Source organism: Electrona antarctica (assembly GCF_951216825.1).
Source record: "Electrona antarctica genome assembly, chromosome: 19".
NCBI lineage: Eukaryota > Metazoa > Chordata > Actinopteri > Myctophiformes > Myctophidae > Electrona > Electrona antarctica.
In genome coordinates this window covers 30,732,318-30,746,290 of record NC_136800.1, presented here as the reverse complement: position 1 = coordinate 30,746,290, position 13,973 = coordinate 30,732,318, and the positions used below count along the sequence as shown (strand labels likewise).

General features: G+C 44.7%; 1 protein-coding gene across 1 annotated transcript; it reads left to right on the top strand.

Annotated features, from left to right (window-relative positions):
* Positions 1-1,363: 1,363 nt before the first annotated feature.
* On the top strand, positions 1,364-6,386 carry fam78ba (family with sequence similarity 78 member Ba; the record flags this gene model as incomplete). Its single annotated transcript, XM_079529154.1, has 3 exons — positions 1,364-1,641; positions 2,204-2,483; positions 6,144-6,386. Exons 1-3 carry the CDS (start codon positions 1,379-1,381, stop codon positions 6,384-6,386), a joined length of 786 nt encoding a protein of 261 aa, XP_079385280.1. The 5' UTR covers positions 1,364-1,378.
* Positions 6,387-13,973: the final 7,587 nt, after the last annotated feature.

The window sequence follows — 13,973 nt, the reverse complement described above, 5'->3', positions numbered from 1 at the left end:
ATGGACATACAAATTAAATACAGAATTTATCACAAAGTTAGTGTTTTTCGAATTATGCTTTAATACTGTCTGTCTGATGAAAAGTCTTATAGACCGAAACGTTGTGATTTTGTTTAGCCTGTTATACGCTTGAGGCTTAGACCATAGTACGTGTTCAATAAAAAATAACAACTTTACCATTATTTATTTCAATTGAAAAACATGTGGTTCCACCAGATACGACACATGACAATATGTACAATAGCCTAAAATAATCATTGGCAGCATCACTCCTGAATGATGCAGAGGTCGGGTGATACCCCGCCCTGGTCCCGCCCCGCCCATCCCCCCTCCCCTCCCCGCCTGCTCTAGCAGCATCAGCACCCGATCTGAACAACGCCGAGCAAAACATATACACTCTACTACAAGACCAACAAGATCGACGACGGCGTTATTATAATATAAGTAATAGCCTATAATATGCACTACATAATGGCTATATAGGCGACTCATCATTACCGAGGGACGGGTGGATGGATCATTCACCATCTTGTGGTTGTTTTTAATTTTGCGTTTTCATCCACGATGCACCATTCATGCATCCTTCTTTACGCACCTGAAGAACGGAGCCCCGCTGCGAGGAAAACGCTCCATTACAGCTGATTTGCGTCTCGGGTGATGAGGGCTCGCTCTCGTCGTGCAGCCTAGCCGATATACGCTGAAATCCCGTGCGTGTGTGCGGGCCAAGAAGACGGTATAGGTTAAAGGTAGTGCTCTTATTAGCCTGTCATGATCGTCTCTGCACAGATGTAGGCAAAAAAAAGGCAAGCCGTATACGGTCCAAACAAAGACATCATCCAGCCCCACACTGACGCACCGATAGCTGCCCTGCCTGCACGTCGCCGCTTGACATGACAACACAGAGCCGACGACACCGGATCAGCAGGATCAAGGGGCACCGACGTTCGGCCGGCCGCGTGGACTCGACATTAAGGAATAAAGGAGCCGTCAGACCAGGCGTGGTGGGGAAGCAGCAGCCCAGGGGAGGCCGGATTGCAGCTTCTGGGGACAAACACCAAGGGCAGTGCGGCAGTCAGCAGACAGCACGGGGAACGGAGGCTGCAGAGGACTGGGATACCTTCCATCCGCTCCACATATGACTCTGGATGTTTTTCATATCTGATCGAATGGTGGCTATGGGTTTAGGCTACTTTAAGAGTGATGTCGTTATTTTTTCTCTCTCTCCCTCACACCCAAACGGTGATTATGGCCAATTAAACTGATCTGCTCTTCAAGGCAAGGGTGGAACCCGAAGGCGACTGATGTGATGGACATACGGGTCAGGTGTCATTGGTTCCCCCTGTCTCCGGTTCTGCTTACTCTGCTACTCGCCAGCACGATGGGCTGCCTTCAGAGCATCGCGTGCAAGCCTCGAATCAGACGGGAGAACATCGTGGTGTACGAGGTGTCGGCATCCATTGACCAGTGTCCGACCATCATCGAGGAGAACTCGCCCATCGTCCTGCGTTACAAGACGCCTTACTTCAGGGCCTCGGCGGGCATCGTGATGCCACCGGTTCCCCGGCATGAGACCTGGGTGGTGGGGTGGATCCAAGCTTGTACCCAGATGGAGTTCTACAACACCTATGGGGACATCGGCATGTAAGTTCTGATCTGGGCTGTTGTTTGTGACAGGACAGGAGCATGCAGTGCAGTGTCCACGATGAGAGATATACTCTTATTATAGCACACTAGAGGCGGGATATTTCAGGGATACAACAGAATCACGTGTAGAGTTGTGGTTTTACAGGTAGGAAGTGTCATGATCACGTCTCTTTTCACATAAGGCAAATAAGGCAGAGGTGCAATGCACATCAGTCCTTTTAGAGGTGCCGGACAAAATTGTTGTCTTAAAATGCTAAGTATTGTAATACAAACGTGTGTGTGTGTGTGTGTGTGTGTGTGTGTGTGTGTGTGTGTGTGTGTGTGTGTGTGTGTGTGTGTGTGTGTGTGTGTGTGTGTGTGTGTGAGAGTGTGTTCGCGCACGGGCGTATGTGCACATGCAGAATGTTTGCATATTACATACACACACACACACACATTCTTGTTGACACCACCTGTGACAATTAAAACTGATTCTGATTCTGGAACCACCACACATACATGTGGGAGCTTGTTATTGTCAGTGACTCTCTCAGTCCTCTCTCTCTGCCCGCTACCGCAGGTCCAGCTGGGAATTACCGGAGCTGCGCGAGGGCCGGGTCAAGGCCATCAGCGACTCGGACGGTGTCAGCTACCCCTGGTACGGCAACACCACCGAGACGGTCACTCTGACGGGGCCCACATCCAAGCCGTCGCGTCTGACCGTCAGCATGAACGACAACTTCTACCCCAGCGTGACCTGGGCCGTGCCCATCAGCAACAGCAACACGCCCATGTTGACGCACATCACCCGAGACCAGAGCTTCATCACCTGGCTGGTGGCCATGAACTCCGTCACCAAGGTAGGACGAGAGCCCGACCCATGCTGCGTTCTTGGGTCCGATGACCACATCCCCATTTTGGAGAGTCAGACTGCTGGTTAGTGATGTTTTGAACGGCATTCTGTCAAAAAGGACAAATTCAATTCTAATCCGAATTAATCTATAATCTATAAACTCACAGAGCGACACATTGTGAGACATGGACAAAATATTGATTGATGTAAAAAAAAAAGAAAGAAGAAAAACCATGACACTACAAAAAAAGTCAAATATTGGCTGATATAAAGTATATCTAAAGTGATATTACCATTGTAATGCAGCAGGGCTCAGCGCCTATTCAGCATCCTGATAGCCAGGCTGTGGACACTATCGCTTAGTCTGTTTGTTCAGCATTTGATACAGTATAGCCTGCCTGACGTGAACAGATTGTGCCTGCAGGGGTGGTGAGTCTCTCTGACTGACATTCCATGGTTCCAGGGGCTCCCCACCCCAGATAACATTGCATCAACCCAGTTTTATACTTCGGCTATTTCGGCCATCTACAAGCTCATAATCCATTGTGAGCCTGTAGATCGAAGAATAATCTTTAAAATGACACACATTTTCTCTCGTGGGTGTTGCAGGCACAAAATGGCTTCAGATGAGGGCCTACAGCCAAAATGTATCAATTTGGGTCCTTGGCATGAAATTGTTTTAGAACCTATACTATATAACTGCAACACTGCAGCCCGCTTTCTTTGAAAACTAAGTAATACTCAGGCATTTACTGCATTTACTGGTGTAGTAATGCAGTTAGCAGATCAAATGACACATGTAAGACATGTGTCATCTGTTTCTAAACCCCCAGGACCCCCAGACCCAGTTTGTTACTGTATGCATTACGCCACGCACTCGGATTGGATACCATTTTTATCTGTGATACTCCCCAGTCTACACTGTAATATCATCAGTGATGTTACAGACGCGTAGTAAGTGTCCATATGGACCCTGGGTGGTCCCCGGACCTCACATTGACAACCAGGGGAATAGAGAGGACACAAAGGATGCAGAGCGGGAGGTGTTCTAGTCATGAAGTTAAAATAGACCGTGCCTCTAATGCCCAAAGCTGTACACCGACTGCCAGGTATCATATATTGTTTCTGAGTGTCGGGTGGATTCGTGGAAACCTCATATGTCCAAAACTATTACTTTTCAGGATGAAACCGGCAAAAGTAGCACATTGACATGCTCAAAATGCATTGCTTCTAGCTTCCAGATCTGCAATTTGTCATTTTCAATGTTTTTTTTATTGAGGTTCTCACATTTCACATTTGTTCAGTTGCAGTATACAGTATGTATAGAACCACCCATTTTTTTTTAACATAACATAAAAAAATAGCAAGTACCACAACAAACAGACATTACGTTATACAAACAAAAAAAGTAAGTAGTGTGAAAGTAAGACATACAAGTACACCACCGTTTTGATATTACTGTAAATTCCTGATTACCAGAGTCCTTTTTTGTTTTTCACTGTTCAATATGGGGTCCACGGCATCAAAGAAAGACTGGCTGGCGGCTGCCATACCCTTGAGGATATGTCATTTTAGACCTGCTATTCTTTCTTTTTTTTATGTTTTTTTTGCGACTTTCGCCTTTATTATATTCATTTTTATTTTATTTTATAGAGGGACAGACAGTAGGCAGACCTGCTATTTTTGATACTTTTGTGTGATGCTGTACTATGATCAAGTTAATTTACGAACTAGATAAAGTGCCCCTCGGGGCACAGGTCTCCACCAGGGCAGGTCAGGTTGTGGCCTCCTGGTGGCGCTAAAATAGACCATGTGAAAAGGGTGCCATTTCTTCTGATTTGAGGCATTTTATTCCAAAAAAATGTGTTTTGCAAAAATCCACCTGTTGGTGGCGCTATAACACGCCAATGTGAAAAGGGTGGGATATATTCCTCAGCCTAGTAGGAAAGTCTGTGTAAGACTTCACGTAAATTGCACGCTGCGCAATTGATTTGAGGGTTTTTGTTCAAAACGGGCCAATCCTGCAAGTCATGTGTGAAACGATTTGTGGGACTTTTTTTTTCAAAAGTCGGCCTCCTGGTGGCGCTATAGCAGGCCATTCTGGAAAATCCAGGGAGTGTGTGTGCAAAATTTGGCATCAATCGGGTTAACGGTGCCGGAGATTAGCTGGTAACAGACGGACGGACGGACAGACGCACACACACATACTACAAACACAAAAAGTTAGAATATACGGAGATAGCAGGTTTCCGCGGGACAGCGACGACATATCAAATATACTAACATTACAGAAAAAAAAGCACACCCGTGTGAACTGAGTGGTGTAAGGTCTTAGCCTGTCTGACGTAATGAAATCATGTCTGACGTAATGAAATCACACCCGGGTGAACAGGGTGAACATAGCAACCATGCTCATTTTTTCTGCACAAACAAAGCCAGTTGTATGAAATCACACCCGGGTGAACAGGGTGAACATAGCAACCATGCTCATTTTTTCTGCACAACAAAGCCAGTTGTAGGAGTGGTTTACACCACTCAAAAAGAGAGGAAGGAGCGCATCTGTTTGGCCAGAGTAGAATCTTGCAATACATTAGACACTTTAAATTATTTTTCTACAAGAGTGCATTTGTCTGCCCTAGGCGGGGTTTGGTGAAAGGGCCTTTCTGTGTGGAGTTTGCATGTTACCCTCACAAAAACATGCAGTAATCCTGGTCTCTAAACTGCCTCCCCCTGGCCAGCCGGGGCGCCTGATGGAGGGGAAAGGAACTGGTTGGAATAACGTGTTCATTCCACGCGCTGCATCCAACCAGGGAAACTCAAAGGAGCGACTTGGACACTCATGCATGAGTTCAAGTCCGTTGGGGTTGGCGGAGGGTGTGTAGAGCCCAGGATCACATTAGATAATTGACACAGGGGTGAAAAATGGGTTACAAAATTGTGGGATTAGAAGAAAAAAAAGAGTGCCTTGGTCTCATCTTTTTTGTGGGGTGCTAGCCCCTCCTATGTCCAGCTTTGAGGGTGTGTGTAAACACAAACATTATCCTAAGCCATTGACAAATGAAATGAAATGATTACTATATTTACCCAGGGTATCTGGGCTAAGCTCAAGAACTTGTTTCCAGCCAGGCCCTGCTCATAGAACATTTCATCGTAGTGGTTCAATGCCTTGTTCAAGGGCACTTCAGCGGTGGTAATTTTAACATGTCGGACCGCTGATTCGAACTGGCGACCTTCCGGTATCAAGACCGCTCCGCAATCCGTTCGGCCACCGCTGCCACTAAACATTGAAGACGAAGATGAGGACGCAAATTCTGATTGGCCGGAATGAGTTGATGTATGATGATGTACGATGATAAGAGCGCCCCTCACTTCACACGGGTGTTTTTTGAGGGGCGCTAGCCCCTCCTATACACAGGTTTAATGTTTGTCTTTAACTCAATGTTTGTTTTGTAAACGCATTGACAATGAAGGGTTCCCTTCATTGTATATGATTTTGAAATCACATTGTTAATGGCGTTTAATGTTTGTGTTTGCACCGTTTGTTTTACATCACCATTACATCACCTAATCAACATGAGTTAGACTTTAATATATTAGTGCCCCTCACTTCACACGGGTGTGATTTTATTTATACTAACGTTATACTTTCCTCTCTCTCGTCCCCCAGGAGCGCATCGTGCTGCAGACGGTGCGGTGGCGGATGCGTGTAGACATTGCCGTGGACCCAGATATGCCGCTGGGCTCACGGGCCTCGCTGGTGGGCCGGCCGCATCAGGAGCAGCCCCACATCCTCAACTACCAGGAACCCATCCCGCCCAATGCACTAGGGAGACCCAACGCCAATGACGCCCAGGTGCTAATGTGGAGGCCTCGGAGAGGGGCACCGCTAGTGGTCATACCGCCAAAATAAAAGGGGGTCAACCTGCAAAAAAAGAAATATATATATATACATATATATATAAATACAAACTTTGAGAGAGAGAAAGGTTGTTTTTTGGGAACGAAGGTATAATGAAAGTGCCGTAGCCTACCGGAGAGGAGGGAAATGAAGTTCCCTACTGAGCTCCAAGAAGACGACAGAGGCTCATTATTAAAGCGAGGTTTTCATGATGTAAGCCCACTGAGAACTGTTTCTAAATACAAGCTGAGCCCTACGCCACGCCGATGCTTGTTTGGCCCCGGACTGATTTTGAACTACACTAGAATTGAGCCTGCCTTTTGACCAGGAAAAAATAACACTGTTTTTTAGAAGTTCCAATGAAATTTAAGAGAACTGCTTCCTGCATTATGTAGATCTTATTGCATGAAAGAGAGTGAGAGAGAAATCTTTACAAGGCACAAAATAGCATTTCTTTTATACATCTTGTTATCGGAAGACATTTTGACTGGAAATAATCTTGTGTCCTACGTGACATCCATGCAAGCTGGACAAAAGCTCCTCAGTGCCAATTCTGGACATTAGCTCATTCAGTACCACAGTTCAAGGACATACAGAAATTTAAATAGAGATAATTATATGAATCTTCTGTTAGGTTAAGATAAAACTCACACGCAACCAGATTGTATTTAGATCACCCACTTGGTATAAAGGTAAAAAAAAAAAAGAAGAAAAAAAAAGATACCGCAATAGTGTTCTCTGGAATTTACTGGAATGAATGTCTGTGCAGAAATTCAATTTTCTGTGGATCTATTGCAACGTGTTTTTGGCTGATAAACTAATTTGTTTGAATTCATGGACCACATATCTTCATCGCTAGCTTGTAATGCCCCAGACCTCATAATACAGCAGATATTCTATTATTTTGACTGACAGGCTATGAGAGATGAGAGGTTGAAACGTTGAATAAATGCAGCTGACAGAAAAAGTTATTTTTCAATCAATCACATTAAGTGCCAAATAGTTGAATTGGAACATTGCCATACCACTGCAGTGACAGAAAGGCATAAGAGGCTCATAAGATATGAATTAGGGTCACACAAATCATTACAGAGGGCTGAAATCTAATTCGAACATAGCCATACTACAGGTATGGTTTTACATTATTGATTTGGAATGGAGCCAAAGGCTATATTTTACATGGCAGTGGTCACACTTGTGTGTTTTAGAATAGACATAGCCATAGTTTATGGAGGAAGTGCAACTTTTGATGTGCTATATTCAAAGTAGGACAAATATATTTTCTTAATAGCACTTGAATTTGGTTCAGTCTGGGATGAGGTCAGGACATCCTCATTTTATTTATAAAAGATTACTTTATATTGTTTGCTTTATTCAAACCCTTGAGTGATATAAAATGAACCCTCATTACAATAGAAGGGTACAGTTTTGCACTTTGAGTGTTGAAGTAAAATCCGACGCAAATCCGACGCTTGTAGCTGCTGCAAAAGCTACAACAGCTACAAATACACTGTTTAGGCTAGCTTTGCATCTTTGAATATTTTGCCTCTGCCCATGTGAATGCACCATTAGTTCATTGAGGTTAGGATTAACATTTGCAACTCTCAGGGTGTTATATGTTTTCTTTTTAAAGGAAAACATACATATGTATTTGTTTGTTAAAATAATATCACTTACACCCACTTCAACTTAACATATTTAAATTTGTATAATATTGTATTGTGGAGTGAGCGCAGAGAAGATGGGTGACATTCCACAATCAAACTCATAACATTATGCTGCTCATTACACCATCCGTTTGAACCACTAGGGAACCTCCGTTATGATCCATTCTTAATCAATTGCCTGGGGTAGGTGCTGTTTGCTCCACGGGTTGCTGAAACGCTGATGAAATATTATAATCAAAAATGATTGAGCAGCCTGCAGTTATGCTCTTGTGGTACAGTCAGGAGATTATATTGACGTTTGCGTTTAATCGCGTTTTCCCTTATAAGGCAGTGCTCGAGAAACATTTCTTTGGTGGGTTTCATGTCCTACCCAGGATTTGAACCCTAGTCTCCTAGGACCTAGGCTGTGTTGGAGAGCAACATTTTACCACTCTTTCAAGACAGAATCCCCACTTGGCCACTGCCAGGACCAGTGCCGGATTAACACCTCTGAGGGCCCCTGGGCACTGAAGCTTGAAGGGCCCCCCTTCACATGCACGCGTAAATCTTTGTGCGTGCTCGTATTTCCCCAGAGTGACAGCCAGGCAGTAACAAACACATTATTTTTATTTGACCCACATAGTAAGCAAATGGGTAAGAGAATTTGCCAGTTCCAGTGTGTATTTCAGTGTTTTTACCTTTTTTTTGTCTAACCACCTGACGCGCTATGCATGCAGAATGAAAACAAAGCAATGCTGGATGGCGGACGTACGTCTTTTATTCCACCAGAATCACCTCTCCACCTGACCTCACACAGCCCAGTGGGCCCACCCAACTTGAACAACAGCCAATAACCTGACCTCACACAGCCCAGTGGGCCCACCCACCTTGAACAACAGCCAATAACCTGACCTCACACAGCCCAGTGGGCCCACCCACCTTGAACAACAGCCAATAACCTGACCTCACACAGCCCAGTGGGCCCACCCACCTTGAACAACAGCCAATAACCTGACCTCACACAGCCCAGTGGGCCCACCCACCTTGAACAACAGCCAATCAAGTGCATTGTTGCTGCTTTACACACAATTGCAATTTTCAGCTGCCTTCTCACTAACAATAAAACACTAATCTTTTTAGACACCATTTATTTAAAAAAAATCACAACCGTGTGAACTGAGTGGTGTAAGGTTTTATATAGCATGATCAGCTGTGGTCTGACGTAATGTCTGACGTAATGAAATAAGGTAAGGTATTATGTAGCCTGATCAGCTCTGATCTGACGTAATGAAATCACACCCGGATGTGATTTCACAACTGGCTTTTTCTGCGCAGAGAAAATGACCACGGTTGCTACGGTCATCCAGTTCACCCGGGTGTGATTTAATTACGTCAGAAATTATTTTGAACATAGCAACCATGGTCATTTTTTTCTGTCACACAAAAGCCAGTTGTAGGAGTGGTTTACACCACTCAAAAATGGGCCCCTGGGCACGTGCCCAAAGTGCCCATATGGTAGATACGGCCCTTATATGTAGACGAGCAAATCGGCTAACCAACCTATGTGTTGAACATGGGCCTTTCCCTCTGGGCTCAACTTTCTTCCAGAGGGTCTCTGGACTGAATTTCCAGATCAGTGAAGTTCTGGTACCCTTTGCGACCACCAAATATGTACAGCTCTCCATTGTAGGTAAAGGCTGAATGCTCCCAGCGTTCTTCTGGAAGAAGCTGTGCAGAAGGTGTTCTCAGCCAGAGGTTGGTCTCTGTGTCAAACACTCTGAGGATGTTGTTGCAGGTTGCTCCTACCCCAAATACAAACATATTTGGCCCGATGATGGTGGCAGAGTGGTGTGATGAAGCAGGAGGTGGAGTGCCTCTGGTGTTAATTAAAGTCCAGAGGCATGAATTAGCTTGGATATCCATTGTCTGCTGTTCTTATAGCTCCTCGAGCCCACCCTGTTTCTTCAGGAACAGCATTTCCTACTTCCTGTTGCTGCTGTTAGTCATGGCTGCCAGTTCCCACCTGATGTTGTGTGGGAGTCCAGACTGCTTCAGATTGTGCTGAATAACCGCTAGTTTGCACAACGTCTTAAGACTAGGATTTAAGTCCAAGACATGCAGTTCATCAGGTCTGTCCAATGATCCAAAGAGGATGATGCGATCTCCCACCATGCAATATGTATATGTTGAACATGGGCCATTCCCTCTGGGCTCAACTTTCTTCCAGAGGGTCTCTGGACTGAATTTCCACAGATCAGTGAAGTACTGGTTCCAATTGTGACCACCAAATATGTACAGATCTCCATTGTAGGTAAAGGCTGAATGACACATGCGTTCTTCAGGAAGAAGCTGTGCAGAAGGTGTTCTCAGCCAGAGGTTGGTCTCTGTGTCAAACACTCTGAGGATGTTGTTACCGTTGGTGGCTCCCCCCCCAAATACAAACATCCTTGTCCCAATGATGGTGGCAGAGTGGAGTGATGAAGCAGGAGGTGTAGTGCCTCTGCTGTTAATTAAAGACCAGACCATTGTGGTAGTGTCCATCTTGTACATGTCATTATAGTCTCCAGTCCCAAGTCTCCATCCTCCATGGATAAACATGACCGTCCCCAAGACACAGGCTGAGTGGCTGCTCCTCGCCTCTGGAACAGTTCCAGAAACCTTGGTCTTGAACCATCTGTGGGTGTCCACATCAAATGCATAAAGAACATTACATTGCCTTTCTGTGTCGCAATTGTAACCCCCCCAGATGTAGACGATATAATCTATCATCACAGCTGTGTGTCCCCACCGATTGGATGGAACTTCAAGTTGACATTCTCCTCTTCCAGTAGTCTCTGGGGTCAACTCCGTCCAGCATAAAGCCACTGTGTTGAAGACGTGAACACCAATCTGATCCTTGTTGACGTCACAGCACCCTCGAAATGAGTAGACTTTGTCTCCCACGGCAACAGCAGCCTGTCTGTGTGCATTAGGTCCTCTGTTCAGATGCAGCGTCCAGCAGAACATTTCTCACAAACAGCTCCTCCGGGGATCAAAGACAATTCCTCAAATGCTTCTCTGTGAATGAATGGCATCCTATTGGGTGCACTGGCACTTATATTGGTTCAGTGGTGGAAACATCATAAACATTGTGGCCAATCAAAGGGCCGGTGGCTGTTGCAGTCCCTAATATGGCAAACTGATCAGAGTGACGTCATCAGAAGGCCAACAACCTCCTAACTCCACCCTCACACAGCCCAGTGGGCCCACCCACCTTGAACAACAGCCAATAACCTGACCTCACACAGCCCAGTGGGCCCACCTACCTTGAACAACAGCCAATCTAGCGCATTGTTGCTGTTTTACACAAAATTGCACTTTTCAGCTGCCTTCTCACTAACAATAAAACACTAATCTTTTTAGACACCATTTATTTCATTTGGATTAGCAGGGAAAATTCCAGTGGAGCTAAAAAATTAAAAAATATTTTTTTTTAAGGGGCCCCTGGTGCCCATGGGCCCCTGGGCACGTGCCCAAAGTGCCCATATGGTAGATCCGGCCCTGGCCAGGACAGATACTGCTCATATAAGCTACTTGTCAGTAGTATAGTAGGTGTCCTACTACCCAACACACTGGTCATCAATGAAAGAGCAGACCACCTCCAAACACTGCAGATGTTCTAGTTATTGAACATACTCTACCATACAGATTGGCTCAAATAAAAAAATATTAATTAATATGTTTAAAGAAAAGGTGGTCAACACTTTCTGGAACATTGATTGATTGAGTGGTTGAAATTTGTATTCACAGTAGAATGGGTACATGTCAAACGAAAGTCAATACAAAAGCTGCTACGAGAATGAGACTTGTTTACATCAGGGTCCTCCATTTTCAATTCATCAGAACATAGACTTACAAATATACACTTCTATGAAAAACAGGAAATCATCATTAAAGAAAAGTAAAATCATACTTGTGAAGTGAGGGGCGCTCTTATCATCATACATCACATTCCGTGCTCAGCCAATTAGCTGAGCACATTACGTGCTCATACACAAACACAGAAAGCGTGCTCATACACACAAACACACAAAGCTGTGCATAGGAGGGGCTAGCGGCCCTCAAAAAAGGGAAAAACATTTATAGTATGGGGAAAACAGAGGGGGGGTACTTTGACTTTTTTTAAAAAAAAAATTACAGGTGCCAGCTGTCCGTAGGTGCTCTTAGAGAGCGGTTTTGAAGGAGTCGATGGATTCACATTTCTTAATGGCTGTTGGTAGGGCGTTCCACATGAATTTAATCCCTTGTTTGAGCGGAATCTGGTGGTTTGTTGAACTCCCTCAGTCCCTCTGCTGGATTCTGTTGACATTAAGGAAGTACTTTGACAGGTACATGGGTATCTTGGTGGTGTAGCGAATCTTGTAGAGTAGACTATGCAGGCCCATTGCAAGTTGCTGTACTCTGTCGTCAACCCTAAGCCATTCCAGCCTATCAAAATGGGAAGGGGTGAGGTGGGCTGACCAGTTTGATTTGGGAAGTCTGGAGCCTAGTTTTAAGGGCCTTTGAGGTGCTGTAGTACCAAGAGGTGCATGCATAGTCGAAGACTATGCATGCATAGACCTCAACAGACCTCAACAGGGCTCCTGGCTCCTGTTGAGGTCTTCAAGGTGTTTTTGTTGACCAGTGAGGAGATCCTGTACAGGAATCTACAGATATTTCATTGGTGGCCACTGGCCATTTTATCACAGGAAAGATATGCCTCCAGGATGGAACCTAGGTAGTAATTTAATCTTCTTGTGTGATAATATTGTCATCCACTTTAACTGAGAAGCCGTCGGCCTTGCTGAGATTACTATTTGATCCAAAGAGAATGGATTCAGTTTTTCCCAGGTGTAATGATAGTTTGTTATCAGCGAGCCAGGTGCAGATTCTACCGAGTTCAGAGCTGAGGGCCTTTTCAAAATGCAGTTTGTTCCTGTCTGAGACCAGCAGTGCCGAGTCATCTGCGAACAATTTGCAGTCACAGACTGCAAATTCTGAACACCATCTGTTCTCTCCCCTCCAGGTAGGATTGCATCGTCACTGATGTGCTATCAAAACCAATGGCTTTAAGCTTATTAATCAGTATTAATTATATGTTAGTTTGGAGTATGGAGTGGTTTACATCACTGGATTGGAGAGCAATCGATCCGTTGGGACGTATTGATAGTGAAATGGTTACCATCAGGATGCCACATTGGTCCTTACCATATGTAACTTAAGTTAATTGTTACTAAGAGTAGTCTTTAAAAGAGACCTATTCTGTTCATTTACTTTTAAATTAAAATATCACACCTGTGTGAAGTAAGGGGCGCTCTTATCATCGTACATCATCATACATCATCTCATTCCGGCAGAATTCAGAGTTTCCATCCTCACCTTCGTCTTCAATGTTTGTGTTTACACAAACACTCAAAACTGGCAATGGCATTCAATGTGTGTGTTGGGACAAATGCTCAAAGCTGGCCATTCATTATCAATGGCATTTAATGTTTGTGTTGGGACAAACTCTCAAAACTGGTCATTCAGAATCATTATCAATGGCATTCAATGTTTGTGTTAGGACAATGTTTGTGTTTACACCCTCAAAGCTGGACATAGTCGGGGCTAGTGCCCCTCAAAAAGTAAAAGGAACAGCTCTATCTACAAGCTCAAAACGCAAGCTTGTCGATCTGCTATTTTTATGTGATGCTGTAGTATGGTCAAGCATAGGGAATTCATTTTACAAAAAGTTAACATATGGAGATAGGAGGTTCCCGCCCGACAGCAACGCGAAGGTATCTCTGTATTGTGGTCATGATGGGTCCAGGGATCATCCTGGTCCCTGTCCAAGTTCCCGTCTGCCAGTCCACACGTAATTCATGTCACGTGACTGATGTACCATCTGTGTCACTCTCCAGGTCCATATTTCACCTTCCTTCCTGTCTGTCTTTTC